Below are 19,658 nucleotides of genomic sequence, written 5' to 3'. Positions count from 1 at the left end.
GCCCTCGGGCCTGCTGGGCCCAAACCCACTGTCGTGTTCCCAGAACCTGCCAGGGCAGAGGGCAGCCAGGCTTCCCCGATGGCACTGGGAAAGTGCCATGGCCTGCAGCCTTGGCTCTCCCTGTGCCCCAGCCTCCAGAGCCAGAGAGGAGACCCAAGGCAGGGCCTGGAGTTGGAGATGTGGGGGTGCGCCTGCAGGCTCCCTGAGTGAGCTAGAGGACTTGCCAGAAGCAACTGACCCACCCACACCCTGCTGGGAAGCCTGTGGGCAGGATGGGCCAGGCTCCAACTCTAGCCAATTGGCGGCTAAAGGAGTCACCTCTTGGGGAACCACCTTCACTCAGCCTCAACCTATCTGTACCCACATGACTGCTCAGCCCCCAAACAGGCAGTTGGCTCCGAAGAGGTCAAGACCCTCAGCCTCTGCAGGACCATGCTCACTGCAATCTCCAGACACTGCTCTGGCCTAGAATGCTGTCCCTCCTCTGTCTCCCAGCCCTACCTGCCCCACACACCTTCTCTGGTGAGGCCAGCAGCGGGCCCCTCTCTGAACGCCATGATACCAAGGGCAGAGATGCAGCTTGACCTCACTGCCCTCGCTCTCCGTGGAAGCCACCGTCCTTTCTCCTCCAGCTCCTCCACTGTGGGGATCAGCCCCCCACCCTCCTCACTTCTGAATCGTTTCCTACAGTGTTGCAGTGTTGGGGATACAGAAAGTGTCCCCTCCAACTAACTACTAACTAGCAGATATGTCCCTGTGAGTAATCCCTCCTCCTCCCAAGAGCACCCCTCGTTCATTCGTCCATCTGGTGAACATCTGGGTGCTTAGCACCGACCCTGCCCATCTTTCATGCCACCTTTCCTGCCCCCTCCTCCAGGGGGAGCCCCACTGGCCCCTGGGCGCCCCAGCAAATTCTACAGCGCCTCGCACAATGATCCCTGTGTCTCCTGCCTCAGGGAGCTTACTTCCGAACGCCACAGCCACAGGCTCCTGCAGGGAAGGGCCACGTGTCCCCTGTGCAGGCACACAGCCAGCACGCGGAAGAAGCCAGCACGACCCAGTTATGCGCTGGGTTCTTCAGTTAGCAGCTTGTGGTGGAAAGGGGTAAAATCAGGCACAAAAGGCCTTCCACCTCGAGACTTCAATGCTTTCCTTAGATTTGCACAACAGTCCTGTGGGGTCACACCAGTGAGAAGTGGCCTTCCACAGGAAAGAGGGACCTTGCTGGCAGCCTGGAGACGTGCAGCTGGCTGTGTGCACTTGGGTTGCTCAGAGCTGGTTTGGTTGAGCAATCACACCTTCACTCAGGGCACGACCGTCAAGGTGGGCGGGAGGGGGGAGAGGCACTGCTGCTCTGTGCGAGCTGAAGAGCGGTGTCAGGGGCAGCGCCACCAGAGGAGCAGAGCCTTCTAGAAAATAAACCCATCTGCCTTTGTATCCTTTGGACAAGACATGTTCTCGTCTACTGACACTGCAGTTAAGAAGTTAACAGGGAGCCTAGGGGTTTACAACAGTGACAGGGCTTGTTCAAGCCACTTGACTTAATATATGCTGACAATACACACTGCAACTTTCACCTACATTTTATTTTTTTAACAAGCAGCTGAAGACTTCTAAAATAGAACTATATTTAGCTACTTAATTTTTCCACAGAAGTTTCTGACATCAACTGGGTTATTAAGACAGTGCTGACCAACACCCCCCACAGGAACAGATTATATGTTGTGTGTGTGTGTGATGACCCCCACCCCCCCACATCAGAGGGACAGAGCTCCCAGCTGGCACCTGTCTTGATGCCTGACACCACTTTACATGTATTCATTCTCTAACTCGGGCTTCCCTGGTGGCTCAGGTGGTAAGAATCTGCCTGCAATGCAGGAGACCAAGGTTCAATCCTGGGGTTGGGAAGATCCACTGGAAAAGGGAACAGCTACCCACTCCAGTATTCTGGCCTGGAGAATTCCAAGGACTGTACAGTACATGGGGTCACAAACAGTCAGACACGACTGAGCGACTTTCACTTTTACTTTCATTCCCTAACTCTCACAATGCTAGGATGTGGCTACTGTTAATATCCCCATTTTACAGATTGGGAAATTTGAGGATAAGAAAAAGTAGTAACTTGCCTAAAGCTACACACACACACACACACACACACACAGAGTAAGTGACAAGGCAGGGAGTCACACCCAGGCCACTTGGTTCCAAAGCCTGTGTCTGAACCTGTCCCTGGCCTCTCCAGGTCCATCCCTCAAGAGGCCTTTTGTGTGCGCTAGCCTCCCTGTACTGCCACCGTGCTCCAGGCAGGCGCTGACTGAGGCCAATGGCACTGTTACCACAGCTACCAAACAGGAGCTTTCCCCATGACTGTAAAGGATTCTGCCGATAGTTTCAGATCAGGGTTGAGATGGATGAGGACCTGCATTTCTAAAGGCCGGCTTCACAGGCACTCACAGGGAGGCCTCTGCAGTCAGCGCCGGGTCCCCGAGGGCTTCCACAATGCTGGGCAGGCCACGGGCTCCAGGGCCCAGCTATCTGTGAACCCAGACCTGCCTATGGGCCATGCAGGTCCTGAATCCCAGTCACGTCCCCGAGGCACCTCCACCTGCATCTCAGAACTGCCTGTTCTGATCCAGCTTCACCACCAATCCTTCTGCACACCGTGAGAGTGCACCTGACCCTGCCAAGGGGCTGCTGCGGCTGAGCAGCTGGGACGTGCCCAAAACTCTGTTGCTGCCTTTGCTGAGGTGTTCCCCAGGTCACACATGCCTCTCTGGCTACTGAGACTGAGCTCCAGCCCGGATCCCCACCAGGAAGGTAGCTGAGGAACAGGGACTCAGGCGGTCATACTTCCCATGGGAACTCACAGGGCCTAGCACACAGTAGGTGGTCAATAAACACTGACTTCCAATAAAATAAAGTAGGCAGCTAAGAGGCAATGATGGCCTTTCCCCCAATACACAGAGAAGAAAAGTGCTCAGAGAAGTTTGAGTTGGGCTCCTGTGATCACTTGTCTGTGTTAAGGCTGTAATATTGACAGTATTTGATGTTAGACAAAATCGCACATCTAATTAATCTAAGTTAACAGAACTCTGTGCTTGTCTCCGGCAAACCACAGGCTCCACCATGGGGCTCTGCAGCACTTGGGCCTTTTGTCTCAGGAAAGCATCACAGGGCTCCGATGTTGCCATTCTTGTCTCATGGTGGCAGCCTCCCTTGAAGACCAGTGCCATCATCCCTCTTAGGGCTGAAAACACTGCAGCTCAGATCAGTCAAGCAACTTGCCCAAGGTCACACATATAGCTAGTAATGGCGCAACTGGGATCAGAACCTGCAGCTTTCCAACTACAAAGCCAGTGCTCTTTCCACTAAGCCCACAGCTGCTGGGATGGTTCCAGGGGTTTTGACACATGTTTAGTTGCTAAGTCATGTCCAACTCTTTTGTGACCCCATGGACTGTAGCCCGCCCAGGCTCCTCTGTCCATAGGATTTCCCAGGCAAGAATACTGAAGTGAGTTGCCATTTCCTTTTCCAGGGATCTTCCCCACCCAAGAATCGAACTCGCATCTCCTGCATTGGAAGCTGGATTCTTTACCACTGAGCTACCTGGGAAGCCCAAGTAGCCACATAAACAAGATTTCATGGACTCTGTTTTATCCAGCAGGTAAGAAGTAAGTGCCCAGTGGCTCAGCAGTAAAGAATCTGCCTGCCAGTGCAGGAGATGTGGGGAAGATCCCTGGGTCGGGAAGATCCCCTGGAGAAGGAAATGGCAACTCACTCCAATACTGTTGCCTGGGAAGTCCCATGGACAGAGGAGCCTGGCAAGCCATGGGGTCACAAAGAGTCAGACATGACTGAGCGACAAAATAACAACAAAGAAATAAGTGGGACTCAGTAAGAATGATCTCCACTCAAAAACAAAAACAAAAAACCCAAGCCACAACATAATCTGATTAGGAAAGGAATTCGTCGCAGGCACAGACAAGAAGATGCTCCAAGAAGTCCAAGGGCAATTTGTTCAGCTTCCTGGCCACTTGTCTGCGTTGCCCAAAGTGGTGTCACATCACTACCACCCATTTTTCTACAAAACTCAAGAGTAATGCCGCTACTGAGACCAAGCCTGGTAATCAGTATATGTCATTTCAAGTCACAGCAGGGTTGAGCATGGAAAGGAAGCTATGAGAATGGACAAACTGATTAGACCTTAATGAACATCTCTAACCTCTTCTGTTATCAAACTTTTCTAGCAAGGTAAGTTTACCATCCTCACAGAGAGCTAGGCCATACTCGCTGCCACTTAGATTGGAGGTCTGGCTGGTTCTGGTGTATGGTCGTCTCATCACCCCAGCCCCAGTCAATAAAGAGGGGGTGTCGGGCACTACTGGCTTGGTCTCTGCATTCATCCAGAAGAAAGCATGGGCATTACCTCCCAGAAGCTGTCGCTGGACACTTCGACTCCAACAGAATCATCGTAAGTGACAGACATCTCTCCAAAGGGTGAGGGAGCAGCAGGGAGTGCTTAAATTAGAGGTCCGCTTCAGATGCTCAAAATCTGGGGACACACCTATAAAACAAAAAACACAACATTGCAGCTTTTAAATTCCCAATGTAAAGAAGCAAGCTGTCTCCATTTCACAACTTCCATTTCCATGACTGCCTTCAATGCAGCACAGTTGACAATGTCTCCTTCAGTGGAAGAAAGTCAAACACTCCAAACTCGGCACTGACATACATGTGTGTGTTATATGTGTGGTGTGTATTTCACATTAACAAATAAACCTTTGCAACATCTTACTGAAGACTTCGAAAAGCTTTCTGAAGAACAGTCTGCACACTTAAATCAACAGGCTGATACACTTAACACCTCATCCCTTGGAGAAAGCGGCAGAGACCCTGCGAGGAGAACAGGCAAAAGCAGAGTCGCTGCATCTCTGGGCTCGCCCTGTTCCAGCCTGTCCTACTCATCTCACACGACGAGGACCTGGGGCAAAATGTGAGTGGAAATAATCCATCTTTCACACCTGACTCCACTCTCCAGTTCCCACCAGGCTTTGCTTGTTGGGGGCTGTTTCCCTCTTCCCATGACTGGCTCATCTCAGCCACTGAGGCCCCGGATTCAGACCAGTTTATTCTGACACAGTCTGTGTGAGGGTCAGCTAGAAGTAGTAAAGACAAACAAGCGAAAGTGATCGTCTCTGAGCAATGATTCAATGATCTAAATCCAAGTGAGGGCAATGGGGTGATAATTTCCCCTGCTAGAAGGAAGAAGTTAAAGGACTCCAGCTATGTTCACAAGCACAAATCACACTGATGGAATGACCCATCCACAGCCCCATGAGATTCCCTGACTTCTCAGTGACAGAGTGAGACTCGAGTCTCCTTCACAGCACCCTGCACTGAGATCTCACAGCCAGAGATCTGAAACGCTCCTACCACAGTCAGGAGACAGCTGAGACATGGGAGGGAGAAGGCAGAGTGATCTACACTGTTACACCTACAGGTGCAAGACTGTTCTAGGTGCCTTTCCATGCTATAATCCTGGGATTCCCTGTGAGACAGTCTACAAGCACAGTAAGGAACACGAGCTGCCTGGGTGCTACTCATTAGCCAGGCAACAGTGGGTAAGGTAATCTTGTCAACAAGAGACAATAATGTAACTTAGACAATAATGTATCACAGAATTACTGTGAAGGTCCAACACGGCCAGACATACCAGGAGAAGAGTACATGGTCCCCAGTAAGTGACACATACTAAGTCACAATGCGATTATTATTAGATAGCAGGTATAATCACTTTCATCTATACTTTGAGGTGATAAAACTGAGGTTAAGGGAGGCTAGGTAACTGGTCCATGGTCACCCAAGCAGGACACCAACTGTGCCTGCTTACGAAGGTACTATTCTCTATCATACTAAGATGTTTTCTAGAAACAATCTCAAGTTTAAATAAATTAGGTGTCTTATAACCTAAGATCTAACTGTGGATTAAAAGGTTTAATCTGATGGATTTCCAGCTTCCAAACTTGAACACAGCCCCCTATTCTCAATACATTTAAAGAGCAAGTTATGGTCCCTTGCGGCCAAGCACCCCACACGCATGCACTCCGTAAGCAGGCAGAGTGGTCCGAGTGCCGCACATTCATTCTACCTGGCAGCACACCACAGAGGCAGCGTGTCCTCCTGACCCTGGATATCGCAATGGCTGGGCAGGCTTTGCAGGCCAGGGCCCTGGTGCTGCATCTCACACCATCCTCTTCTGGTGGGATCCCATGCTCTGAGCCAAGGCTCTCCCAGAAGCACCCCAGCGCACGACTGCAGCAGCAGAGAGTTTTCTAACTACAGCAGCTGGTCTCTGTTTCAGGCTTCTCAGGGAATATCTGAGCTCTGGCTCAGGCGAGTCTCAAAGTGGCCAAATCAAGCCACTGGCAAAGCTGCCTGGCCAGCCCCAGGGAGCAGCTGCAGGGAGCAGGTGCAGGGGAGAGTGGTGCTTGCTCTGGGCAGAGAAGCAACTTGACACCTGAAAAGTTCACTTTCAGGAAGTCACTTTTTGCTTGGGTTCAGTCCTGGCTTAGACACTAATAGAAGATCAGTTCTGCACAAGATCGATTAAGAGCCTGTGAAGTGCCAGCATATTAAAAAGCAGAGACATCACTTTGCTGACAAAGGTCCATATAATAAAAGTTATGATTTTTCCAGTAGTAATGTATGGATGTGAGACTTGGACCATAAAGAAGGCTGAGCGCCAAAGAAGTGATATGTTCGAATTGTGGTGCTGGAGAAGACCCTTGAGAGTCCCTTGGACTTCAAGGAGATCAAACCAGTCAATCCTAAAGGAAATCAACCCTGAATATTCATTGGAAGGACTGAGGCTGAAGCTCTAATACTTTGGCCACCTGATGCAAAGAGCTGACTCAGTAGGAAAAACCCTGATGCTGGGAAGGATTGAAGGTGGGAGGAGAACGGGGCGACAGAGGATGAGATGGTTGGATGGCATCACCAACTCGATGGACAAGAGTTTGAGCAAGCTCCAGGAATTGGTGATAGACAGGGAAACCTGGCGTGCTGCAATCCATGGGGTGGTAAAGAGTTGGACATGACTGAGCGACTGAACTGAGCTGTCCTGGGACTTTATCTTCCCATCAAAAGTGTATAAAAAACAAATTGAGACTTGAGAACAAGAAAATCCTAAGGTAAAGATGTACAAATCATCGGCCCTCTCCTCCCACTGCTGATAAGCACATCCGTGGTCCCCCTCAGAAGACGACTGCTGAATACATTCTAAGAGACTTTCTTCAGGAATACAGGCATGACCGAGGTGGGGGAAAAAGTTCCCAGATCTCTGGGTTCCAGTGACTTCAGCTGCTGATGGATGTAAACACTGTGAGTCAGTACGTACTAAGTTGCTTTAGTCATGTCTGACTTTTTGCAACTCTATGGGTCATAGCTCACCAGGCTCCTCTGTCCATGAGATTCTCCAGGCAAGGATACTGGAGTGGGTGTCATGCCTCCTCCAGGGATCTTCCCAACCCAGGGATTGAATCCGCATCTCTTATGTCTCTTAGCAGACGGGTTTTATACCACTAGCGCCACCTGGGAAGCCCCTAGTCAGAGCCATTCTTAAAATGGTGGGCAGAATCTCAAAGGTTAACGGAGGCTGCCAAGGGTGCCCTTGGTCCAATCTGGGAGCTGGCATAACTTCTCTCCTCCCATCTGGGCCTGATAAAAGGCCCCCTTAATGCCCTTAATTTGTTCCAAGAAAAAGAAACAGAACAGGTCATTAGGTCAAAAGGCAAGAACATTCTGTGAAAAGGCGCATGTAGCTTGCACGTGCATACTAAATCACTCAGTCGTGTCTGACTCTTTGCGGCCCCATGGACTGTAACCCACCAGGCTCCTCTGCCCATGGGATTCTCCAGGCAAGAATACTAGAGTGGGTTGCCATGCCCTCCTCCAGGGGATCTTCCTGACCCAGAGATTGAACCCATGACTCATGTCTCCCACATTGGCAGACAGGTTCTTTACCATTAGCGCCTCATCTACCCTCAAAGTCAGCCTTGGAGAAGCCACCTCTAATCCTCGGTGACTTCAGAAGGCAGAAGAGAAGGGAGGCATCCTCACTGCTGCCCACACACAACACTAGCCTGGCCTGTGCTGCCCTGCAGGCCTGGCTGTGAGCATATGCTGGGTCTAGGGTTTGTTCCTCCCTCCTTGTCCAGGGTGGGAGATTCTTCATAGATTAATGAAGTACCTACAGTTTCTTCTAAGCCACTCTCTGGCCCAGAGTGAGGGGAGAATCATTCCTTCAGTAAGGAGTGGATCTCCCATTCATTCTACACACCGATGTTTGAGAACTTACTACGTGCCGGTCACTCAGAGTCCCACGGATGGAGCAATGCGCAGGACTGACACAGGCCCTGTACGCGCAGGCCAGGTGTCCGAGCAGGGCAGGCTGACACACAGTAAGGTGAAAACAGCTGCGAGTGTGAACAGGGCTAGAACAGAGATAAATGAGGTGCAGTGAGTGAGTGGAGGGAAGCTCTTGTGGAGGCAGAATGGTCCTGCCTCTCTGAGGACCCAAGGTGGAGAGCAAGTGGGCGTGAAGTGTGTAAAGGACAGGGGAGGGGCCTTTCCAGCAGGGGGCGGAGCCCACAGACTTGCCTGAGGCGTCACTGAGGACTCCAGGGAGGAATGGAGCTGCATGGCAACTCAGATCTTCTATCTGCTAACTGATAAAAATTCAAGCCTCAAGTAGCTGTAAGATGCACTACTGAAAATCAAGCACCCATATGCATGGTCTTCCATACCTGTCCTTACCTGCGCTGCCTCTCAACATGCGATATATATGACAAAAAAGAAACACCCAACCTTTGATCCAACTAGTTCTTCTAAAACTTTTCCTACTGATAAACTCACCCAAAGGTCAAAGGTAGGTAGGAATTCACAGTGATACTGATTTTAATAGCAGGAAGAATAAGATACCGAAAGCCACCTCACTGTGCATCAAGAATCAAAAGTGCTGATACAGCCCCGAAGTGGAACACAGGCAGCCAGAGGAGAAAGGGCAGGGGACTGTGTGTACAGCCGTGGATGAAGGACGCAACAGTGTTCCTGTATATCAAGTGGAATCAAGTCTGACACCATAGATACAGTCTGATCCCACTGGTATTAAAACACAATCAGGGGACTTCCCTGGTGGTCCAGAGGTTAAGACTCTGCACTCCCGATGCAAGGTGCCCAGGTTTGATCCCTGGTAAGGGAACTGCTGCTGCTGCTGCTGCTAAGTTGCTTCAGTCATGTCCGACTCTGTGCGACCCCATAGACGGCAGCCCACCAGGCTCCTCCGTTCCTGGGATTCTCCAGGCAAGAACACTGGAGTGGGTTGCCATTTCCTTCTCCGATGCATTTAATTGAAAATTGATAGTGAAGTCGCTCAGTAAGTGTCCAACTCTTTGAGACCCCATGGACTGCAGCCTACTAGGCTCCTCCGTCCATGGGATTTTCCAGGCAAGAGTACTGGAGTGGGGTGCCATCGCCTTCTCCTGGTAAGGGAACTAGATCCCATATACCAGAGCTAAGACCTAGTGCAGCCAAAAAAACCCCCAAAGTATGTCTATGTGCAGAAAGTCCCAGTGAGTCTCAAACTTGTGGCAGTGTGGAGCAAACTTGCATATTTTACCTCATCACCTTCTAAATTATTTGAAAATTTTGACTATCACCACGTAATATTTTTAGGATACAAAAACCATTAATGAAAATACCTCACTTTGTTTTGTCAGTGGCCTGTCCAGGAATGAAGGTGTGGCCCTCTGAGCCACGTGACTGCACCACAGCTTCGAAAAAGGACCGACCGGCCCCTCTTGAAACCCCAACAGCTCTGCCGGCTGGAAGCACCTCTCCGCTGCAAGATTGCAGTCATCTCCCCATGGTGTCCTGGCTTGCCCTGCCTTTCAGTTTATTCTCAACACAGAGACCCTTTCAAAACTCAAGTCAGAAGACCACAGAGCAGTCACTCAATAAAAACTTGCTAGATGGATTCAGGATGAGAAAAGTTGAAGTGAAAAGTCTGGGCAATTTTGATTCATACAGACTGAAGATCAACTGATGGGAAATAATTGGGGCATTTATGTGAAGATGTTTTGGCTCCAGTGGTTAGAATTCTTCTATAAACACTACTGCACACGTTAAACTAAACCGCAACTGGTTTAGCAACCACAGTGGGGGCTGTGTGGCTCAGGGCCAGGCTGTCTACCACCAGCCACACAGGAAGCCCTTCTCCTGCTCAGCCCCGGGGGCCGGCCACCAGCAGGGCCCACAAGCTGCTGGGAACCCTCTGCCTCCAGCCTCAGTTCAGGCTCTCCCTGTATGTCCAGTCAGTTCCTCCTAAGAAAGAATGGGGTTGCCTGCTTTTCTTTAGCCCTCAAGCCACCTCCCACACGGGGGCTGCTCAGAGAGTAAGACCTGAGGTAATACACTGCTTTACACAACCGACAAAGCACTTTTTTTTTCCTTTAATGGCTCAAATGTGCAGCACAGCCTATTTTGTTTCCAATGATTTCATCTGGAAAACTGAACATTCCTCAAAGGAAGAGATAGAGATCAGCAAATAAAGTGACTTATATCTCTGGAACATTGTGTAGTGCGCATACCTCAACCATGGAAAACAGCTCCGTCTGAGGGAAACACACCGAGGCCATGGCTCGGCAAGCCCCACACCCGGATGGGGTGGGGAGGGTCCTCCAGAAGCACGTACGGGGTGGGGTGGGGTGTGCAGAGTGGGCCAAACACACTCAAAAGTACTTCCAGAGATTAACAAGGCTGTCAGCCTCTCTCAAAGACAGAGCTTGGTGTTGCCGAGAAAATCACCTCCTGAAACTCGGGACCGTCTCATTTTGTCTAGTCAACACTACAGGGCCTCTTTTTCTGACAGAAAACAATCGTGTTGGGTTAGGTGAGAGATAAACAAATTTTTCTAAACAGGGACGCTATTCCCACTGTCAGACGTGGCACTGCTTTTGCACAGCACGGCACCAGTTCCAAAGCAGGTGCGTTCCCACCCGGCCGTGACGACCTGGCTCCCAGAGCTTTGCTCATTTGACTCACCTTATACTGCTGAGGAGAAGGCAATGGCACCCCACTCCAGTACTCTTGCCTGGAAAATCCCATGGACGGAGGAGCCTGGTGGGCTGCAGTCCATGGGGTCGCTCAGAGTCAGACACGACTGAGCAACTTCCCTTTCACTTTTCACTTTCATGCACTGGAGAAGGAAATGGCAACCCACTCCAGTGTTCTTGCCTGGAGAATCCCAGGGACGGGGGAGCCTGGTGGGCTGCCATCTATGGGGTCGCACAGAGTCAGACACGACTAAAGAGACTTAGCAGCAGCAGCATACTGCTGAACCTGTGACAGTTTCAAGTCCAAATGTCTATTCCTTCGGCTACCGCAGGGCTGTCAAAACCAATGAGGGCTCCTCTCAGTGGGGCTCAGTTCCGCCAGCTGCATTCTCATTACTCAGCCCTTTCCTCTGCCATCTACAGTCTGTCTCTGCTGCAATCACAGCAAACACGCCATCCTGCAGTTGGCTTTTTTCAGTTGCATAATGAGCATTTCCCCTGTTGTCCGTGCTGTCTCCCCGTCGCTCTGAACAGCTACATGACATCACGTCTTGGCCCACATCGCACCGGGCCCCCATCGTCAGTAACCTTGGGGGTCTGGGTCTTTCCCAGTCAGCACCAAAACTGGGGGAAGGTCACAGTACGCACAGCTTCCCACCCTGTCCTGTTACTTCACCGGGGGCTCTGGGCTCATGCATTCTAACGATATTTGGTTAACCTCTCAAATGCAATTCAAAAAGCAAGAGTTTGATCTGACATCCTCAACCTACATGTACAGGGGAGATTACACACTCAAGAAAGATACCTTGAGAGGCATAGGAGAAAAAATGACTCAAAAACACACCATGGTCTTTGGGGACTTGCTTGTTTCACACGATGAATCTGAGGACATTTTAGAAGATGAAATAGCACTGACAATATTACACATGAATAAGAAACAGAAAAGGGAAAAGAAAAGAATAAGCGCCTGTAAAAAGGAGACTTCAGCTGCAGGGGAGACAAGGGAGCCTCATCACAGCTTCTAATTTCTCACTTGGAAAATACAGAGATCAGACTTCCTGGGGTTTTTTGTTTGATTTTAAAAGCTTCCAGTAAACAAACATTTATGAGAGGGACTTCCCTGGTGGTCCAGTGGCTAAGACTCCTAGCTCCCAATGCCAGGGGCCCAGGTTCAATTCCTGATGAGGGAACTAGATTCCACACACCCCAACTAAAGACCCCACATCCCACAGGGAAGATCAAAGATGCCATGCGCCACAACTAAGACTTGGCACAGCCAAACAAATGATTTTTTTAAATTTTTGAAGCTTTACATATGAAATTCCTTTGATGTACACATTTTCAGAATGTTCAGGACTCACTCCATTCAACCTTTCCCGGACACAGCCATTCACACTTGGGTATCCTGGTGGGCTGATGTCCCTTCACCTAGAGGGAGGTTCTCAATGCCTGTACACAACTAATTCCCCCTAAGAGGCAGCGATGGGAGTGGTTCATCTGTCTGGTTTAGGGTATCACTGGGTATACATTGCTAGGAATGCCAATTTTTAAACAAAAATACACATTAGATATTCATATACCTCAAATAAACAAACCCAATAAAGCTACACTGATCATATTTACTTTTTGATGATTCAAAAGTCATTTTTCACTCTTATGAAGGGCTCTCACAGCCAAAATTTGGAAGGCTCCCTCCAAATTTGCCACACAAACAGCTGTGGGACCTTGGGCATTTTCTCAACATCCCACTACCTTTAATTAAAGAGTGTGAGATGAAGCAAACTCTTAAATTTCTCTGAGTTTAAAATGTTTTAGAAGAGCCTCCTACTGGCAAGAGATGATAAGAGAATTTGAGTGGACTCAAGCCAAGTCATCCTAAGAGTAAGGTCATTTGCAATAACCTTCACTGCTAAGACTTTCCTGGTGGTCCAGTGGTTAAGACTCTGCACTTTCACTGCAAGGGGCGCAGGTTTGATTGATCCCTGGTTGGGGAACTAAGATTCCATATACCACATGGTGTGGCCAAAAAGTTAAAAAAAAAGAAAAAAGAAAAAGAGAGAGAGAAGAATGAACAGCATGCTGACAAAAACAAAAAAACACCTCCATGATTTGGGTCATCCAGTTTTTCTATCTGGTTTGAGCCAATGGGAAAATTTAAGAACTACAAAATGACAGCTTCTGACAGCTCAGGTTCAAAAGTAAATTTATCATTCTAAGTGAAGTCAAGTCAGAGAAATACAAATATCATATGATATCACTTATATGTAGAATCTTAAAAACTGATGCAAATTAACTTATTTACAAAACAGAAAGAGACTCACAGACTTAGAAAACAAACTTCTGATTACCAAAGGAGAAAGGGAGGGATAGCAATTAAGTAGGAGGTTGGGATTAACATACACACACTCCTGCTGCTGCTAAGTTGCTTCAGTCATGTCGGACTCTGTGTGACCCTATAGACGGCAGCCCACCAGGCTCCCCCGTCCCTGGGATTCTCCAGTCAAGAACACTGGAGTGAGTTGCCATTTCCTTCTCCAATGCATGAAAGTGGAAAGTGAAAGCGAAGTCGCTCAGTCGTGTCCAACTCTTAGCGACCCCATGGACTGCACCCTACCAGGCTCCTCCATCCATGGGATTTTCCAGCCAAGAGTACTGGAGTGGGGTGCCATCGCCTTCTCCGAACATACACACACTACTATATATCAAATAATCAAAAAAGACCTACTGCAGAGTACAGAGACCTCTACTCAATACTCTATAATAATCTACATGGGGAAAGATTCTAAAAAAGAAAGAAGAAAAGATATATGTATAACTGAAGTACTTTACTATACACCTGAAACGCAACATTGTAAATCAATTATACTCCAATATAAAATAAAAATTAAAAAAACAAAAGTAAATCTAACCTTGAAGTACCTGCACTTTTTTCTTACTGATATTCCTAATCTTAGAGATAGATGCTAAATGTATAGTGTGATGATTACTAATGAGATGTTAGACAAGTCTGAATAATTTGAATTAACATTCAAGCTCCTGGTATATTCTTTATGACTTAAATGTCTTTACATGTGCTTCCTTGATTAAAAGAATGAAAATATTAAGCAAATGAAAGTAATAAACTGAGAAACCTCACTACTACAGCTGCAGCAGACGCAGCATTTGGGCAAAAAGTAGGTGATGAGGGGCCATTTCAGTTATCAGTCACTATGGCTGACAGGGGCACTGGCAACACACGAGCTGATATAGTAATTTGCTGGACTCAAACATCAAGTCTGATAGGGACCAAATGGGTAGAAGGGAGACGCCAAGTAGGGCAAAACAGGAAACCTGTCAAGCCTAGGACAGCAGGGGGAAAGACCAGGGGAAAAAAGGGGCCGAAAGCTGGCCATGGTTCAGGCAGGCCTGCCCCTCACTGGGGTCTTACCTGGTCAGCATCCACATACCCCATGGCCATCAGACGTGTATCAGCGAGGGTGGAACTCTAACCTGGATAGTCCAGGACTGTCTCCCACCTTTTCTTCCCTCAGCCCACGTTTACAAGCCCTAATCAATTTGCAGACACCAGTGAGAGTGGTGAGGTGTTCACATTTGCCTTCAGAGTGGTATGGGACACAGTCTCTGTCCTCAGCAGATGGCAGAATTAACAAGTCAATATTTATTGAGCACTTTCTAGGTGCTAGGTATCATTCATTCTCAGAACAGCACTACCAGGAAGCTACTATCACCCTCATTTTACAGATGAAGAAATAAGGCACGAAAGCACTTCAATAACTTGATCAAGGCCACAGAGCTAGGAAGTAGCAGAACAGTGAAAGTGCTGGTCACTCAGTCGTGTCCAACTCTTTGTGACCCCAGGGAGTATAGCCCGCTAGGTTCCTCTATCCATGGAATTCTCCAGGCAAGAATACTGGGGTGGGTTTCCATGCCCCCCGCTCCAGTGGAAGTCGTAGAGCTGGGATTCAAACCCAGGCCAGGAGCCCCAGAGCTGTCCCCTGCACCAGGCCACGCTTCCTCCTATGACACGGGCGATGGAAGATGAAGGAGAGGAGAGGTTAGGAATGTAAGCATGACTCCAACAAAACAAAAGATGGGGGGCTTGATAGGATAGCACTCCAACCAAAGCTCCAATAAGGGCAGGCTGCTGGCATTCATTCATTCATTCTGCACTCACCAAGCACCTGTGGAGGAGCCCTGCTCTGGAAGCATGCTTGCTCAAGAGCTCAGGTGGCTGGGGAGGGAGATAAACACATAGCCCACACCTGCCTCACTCATGGATGAATTCCGGAGGTGGGCACAGTGCCCAGCATGACAAGGCAGTAATGAGAGAATGAATGAACAATGAATGAATCCCTGTGGCACACTAGCAACATAACTATGGGCAAGTTTCTTAACCTCTCTGAGCCTGTTTCCTCATCTAGAAAATAAAACCAATACTTCCTATTACTCCTTGGGATTATTACACAGATGAAATACCTCAGTCAAGGGTGGAAACAGCTGCTGTCCATTATGGTGCTGAGGAAGGCAGGAATAGGATGTCCAGAGCAGGCACTTTCCCAGCCTGGGGATGTCAAGCTGAATCCTGGGAGCCAATGGGAAGCAGGCGGGTGTACACACACAGGGGCAGGGTGTTCTAGACAGAAGAATCCCTGGGGAGAGGTGGGGGTAGACAGGGGGCACAGGACACCCAGACTTCAAGGGTTAGACAGCAAGGTGGGTGCACACCCTGAAACCGGAGCAGTGAGGCGGGAAGGAGGAACTGGTGTCACCCGTCTATACAGAAATCCCCATGTGGTTTAACTTGATGAGTTTCTCGTAACTTGTAATCTTCCAGCTGCTGGCTATGCTGAGAACTATTTTACACACTATTAACTACATGTTTTAATTGACAGGATCACACAGAGACAATTTTATTATAATTATTATTAACAACCAGAGTGCACTTATTTACACAATAGCTCTCCTCACAAAGAGCCCAGAAAACCTGACAGAATCCCAAATCACTAGGAAGGCAGGCGGTATTAATTACTCTAAAATGTCAAAGACAAAATGAAAACAAAAGTTTAATGGTTTTCCAAGTCACGCCAATATTAGGTAGAACAGAAAATCCACCCTCACTTTCAATTTCTAGTCTCCTCAGGACCACCTTTCAAAATACTAAAATCACGTCACTTCCCTGCTCCAAACCCCTCACACTCAGAGCTCAACCCTAAGCCCTCAGCTTGGCCACAGTCCCGTTGTGCTCTGGCCTTGCAGGCCCCTCTGGCTGACTTCCCTCCCTGGCTGACCCTGCTCTGCCTCAGCCACAATTATCTTCCCACTGCTTCTTGAACACACTGGGCTCATCTCTACCACAAAGCTTTTGTAATTGCCACTCCTTCTCCTTAGAATGCTGCTCTTCCTTGGAGTGAGTGCCTGGCTAGCTGGCCAACACCACAGGAGCCTCTGCCCAGAGATCCACAGAAGAGCTTCCCTGACGATTCCCTCTCAGCCAGCCCTGCCTCCCACCCCCACCTCTGTAAGATCTGTCTGATTTTAACAATAATATACTGTTGTGAGCAATTTCTTTCATGAAGCCGTGTAGTGACATCTCTTGGATGACACAGAGAAAAGACTAGTCACTCAGATTATTAACTACAAATGTTTCTCGAGCGGAAAGCAAAACATTTTCAGTGATTCTTTAAAAGTCAATTATTCCACAATGGCCAGCTTGTACAGTCACTCAGTTGGAAGACCTTCCCACCTGGAGCCTCCTAGGCAGCCTCTAGAGCACCCAGAAGCAGTTTTTACTTTGTTTTTGTTGTTCAAAAGGGTTCTCTCTGAATCAGTGGAAGCAGTTGTGTTAGTAACCAAAGGTCCAGTCAGTAATACCACACTTTAAATTCTCAAGTATTACAAATTGCTCTGTCGTTGAGTCAACACTTATATTTACAGCAGAATTTGAGAATGTTTGGCCGGATGAGTCCCCTACAACAAGTCCCAGGCATAGGCCCAGAACCTAGTCTGTTACTAGGACAACCTGGTTATCCCTGAAAAAGTGGAAGAGGTCAAAAACTTTAAGAGACTGGAAACAAACTACCTATACAATTCCATATTGCTCTCAGACTTTCTCTAGATCCTGAACAGTCCTTTAAGAAATACACATTTCTCAAAGCAATGAAATGCAGAAAAGTATCCCCTTGAACAGTCCCAAACAGTGGGAAGAGAGGACAAGGCAAACTTTGCCACTGACTGCCAGACCAGCACTGTTTTCCTTCTGAGTGCAGCATCTTAAAACAAGAGACCTTCCCGAAGTGAAAGCTTCACTCAAGCCCAAAAATACATGAACAAACAAGTAAGAGTGAGAGAACCACACACATTCTTGCTACAGAGAACCAAGTCTGCTGAGTGTCCGGACCAAAACACCCAGGGCCATCACTTCCCAGCAAAGGTGGCAGCCTGTCTACCCGTTAGGTCCCCTCACCTTGGGGGAGATGCCACCCCAGTCCCCTGCTTGGACAGCTGATGGGAGCCCCCTAATCATCTCCACCCACCACTAACTGCATGGTCCTCCACAGAACCAAACCTCCTCTCTCCCCAACATCTGTAGTGGGGGAAACAGCTAACTCTTCCAATTTGGGAGAAAATGCTGCAGTTGGAGAAACATTCTTGGATATCGTGAATAAGATGTTCTGATTCCAAGGAATTGTAAATTTGATACTAAAGTGTGTGAAAGTATGAACAAGCAGATTTGAGGAAATATTATGGAGCCATAGTAACAGAAACCACGGAAGAAACTCTGGTTGCACAGAACTGTTTAAAAATAAACCGGATACTAAAATACCAGCAAAGAGCTACAATGACTCACACTGTTCTCCTCAAATACTTATGAGAACAGACAGTTCTTTGACAGTCTTCCAGGCTTTTTCCCCATTGGAGAAACGTGAGACAAAGAAAGTGAAAAGCAGCTTTGAGATTTTTCTCTAATTTTACCAGCAACTTGATATGAATAGGACCCCATAGGTTGTAAAGTTTGATGGGGGTATGGAAATGTACATTCATGCAGAGAGAACTGCTTTGAGGCTTTTCATAAAAGCCAAACTAATTCAAAAATAGCCAAAGCCCCAGAGTATGTGACACCAAGTGCTCAAATACTAGTTAATGTGGCAAAGAACCTCAGCACAGTTTCCATCATTGATGGACAACCTTCCGAGGCATTCTGTGTGTGTGTGACCACCTTCTCTCTTGCTCTGCCTGCATGAACACTCCACCCTCCTCTTCTGGCCCCCCTCTCCACTGAATGTCCTCTAACTACACACACACACCTTTTAACGTGGCAGCGCCGCACAGGGCACCATCTTGGGCCCACATACAGAATAAACCCACAGGTCTCAGGCCTGGGGCCCACACATGCAGCACTCTGCTCCCCCAGACCGCCCTTCCCATCCACTCCTACTCATCCTGCAAGGGCCAGTTTGAGTGTCCTCTCCTCTGTGGAGCCCCTCAACCATGCAATGACCCTCTGCCTACCACTGTCCTGGTATAATTCCCCCATAGAGGATATCACTGGGCTGCTATAACTCATTCTCCACAACCAGAATGTTAACTCCTGTGGGCACCCTGGTGCCTATCACAGTACCTGTGGTGACAGGTGACAATCACTGAAGGAAGAACTGGAGTCAGGGAATGAATGATCTCTCAGGAAAGCAGAGTCCTGGCATGTCTGCGCCATCTTTCTCATTAATCAAGGCCTAGTTCCTCCCTGTTCCCCCTTTCCCAGCCCTATTCACGCTATCTCTTCTCTTCTTCTCCCACGAAAATAATTGTTCTCCTGGGCAACATGCCACCCCTTCACATGCCCAAAGACCTGTTTTGGACATACTGCCTATGCACCAACAACTCTGTCTGTAGCCAGAGCACCAGAAAAACTTGTCTGTGAAACAGCTTTGCACCAGTTGGTAAACAGCTTCAGTGGAGTAACTGTACTTAGGTGATCCCTTATATATTTTTTTTGTTTAGGGAAGACTTTTAAAATCTTTTGCAACACAAATTATTAATCAAGTCCCATAATTACCACTACCATTTCAATTTGGTTTAATACCAAAAGCCCAAAAGAATCGCCCAAACACACCCGGGCTCTGAGCCATGGAAAGTGTTACCCAAAGAGACAAAGGTCAACTTGAGAACAAGCTCACGGTAAGAAAGCAGAACACCCTGAGCCAATGGAAACATGGGAGACCGACCAGCAGCAGCAAACCCACCAGGTATGGAGAGCCAGCTCAGACACGCCCACCACAGCCGAGGAGGGGGCTCCTTGTGCGTCCCATGAGGGGCTTCAGGGGTGTCTCTGACAGCTCCGGCTAGGAACAGGGCTGGCGCATCCATCCAGGTCGTCTAGTCGTGCACACCTAGCAAATCACATTACTGCTCTGCGCTTCTAGTTTTCCATTCATAAAACAAAGAGGGGTGACGATGCACGCCCTGCAGACTTCTCAACGAGGATTAGCTTAGAAAATGCAACAAGTACCTATTTCTCATGTGGCAAACAATAAATGTTGATTCCTTTCC

At 48.4% G+C, this 19,658-nt stretch overlaps 1 protein-coding gene across 4 annotated transcripts in view; it reads right to left on the bottom strand.

The window, feature by feature from the left end:
• The window catches only part of PACSIN2 (protein kinase C and casein kinase substrate in neurons 2), a 114,820-nt gene that overhangs the window by 29,145 nt on the left and 66,017 nt on the right, over positions 1-19,658 (bottom strand). For all 4 annotated transcript variants that reach the window (XM_055566020.1, XM_055566040.1, XM_055566035.1 and 1 more), the window contains exon 2: positions 4,427-4,564. In XM_055566020.1, the coding sequence (XP_055421995.1) occupies positions 4,427-4,486 (60 nt within the window). In that variant the 5' untranslated portion in view covers positions 4,487-4,564. The remainder of the gene's footprint in view (positions 1-4,426; positions 4,565-19,658) is intronic.

This window comes from Bubalus kerabau, chromosome 1, assembly GCF_029407905.1.
Source record: "Bubalus kerabau isolate K-KA32 ecotype Philippines breed swamp buffalo chromosome 1, PCC_UOA_SB_1v2, whole genome shotgun sequence".
Lineage (NCBI taxonomy): Eukaryota > Metazoa > Chordata > Mammalia > Artiodactyla > Bovidae > Bubalus > Bubalus kerabau.
The sequence above is the reverse complement of the archived record's forward strand: the minus strand, read 5'-3'. Positions and strand labels throughout refer to the sequence as shown.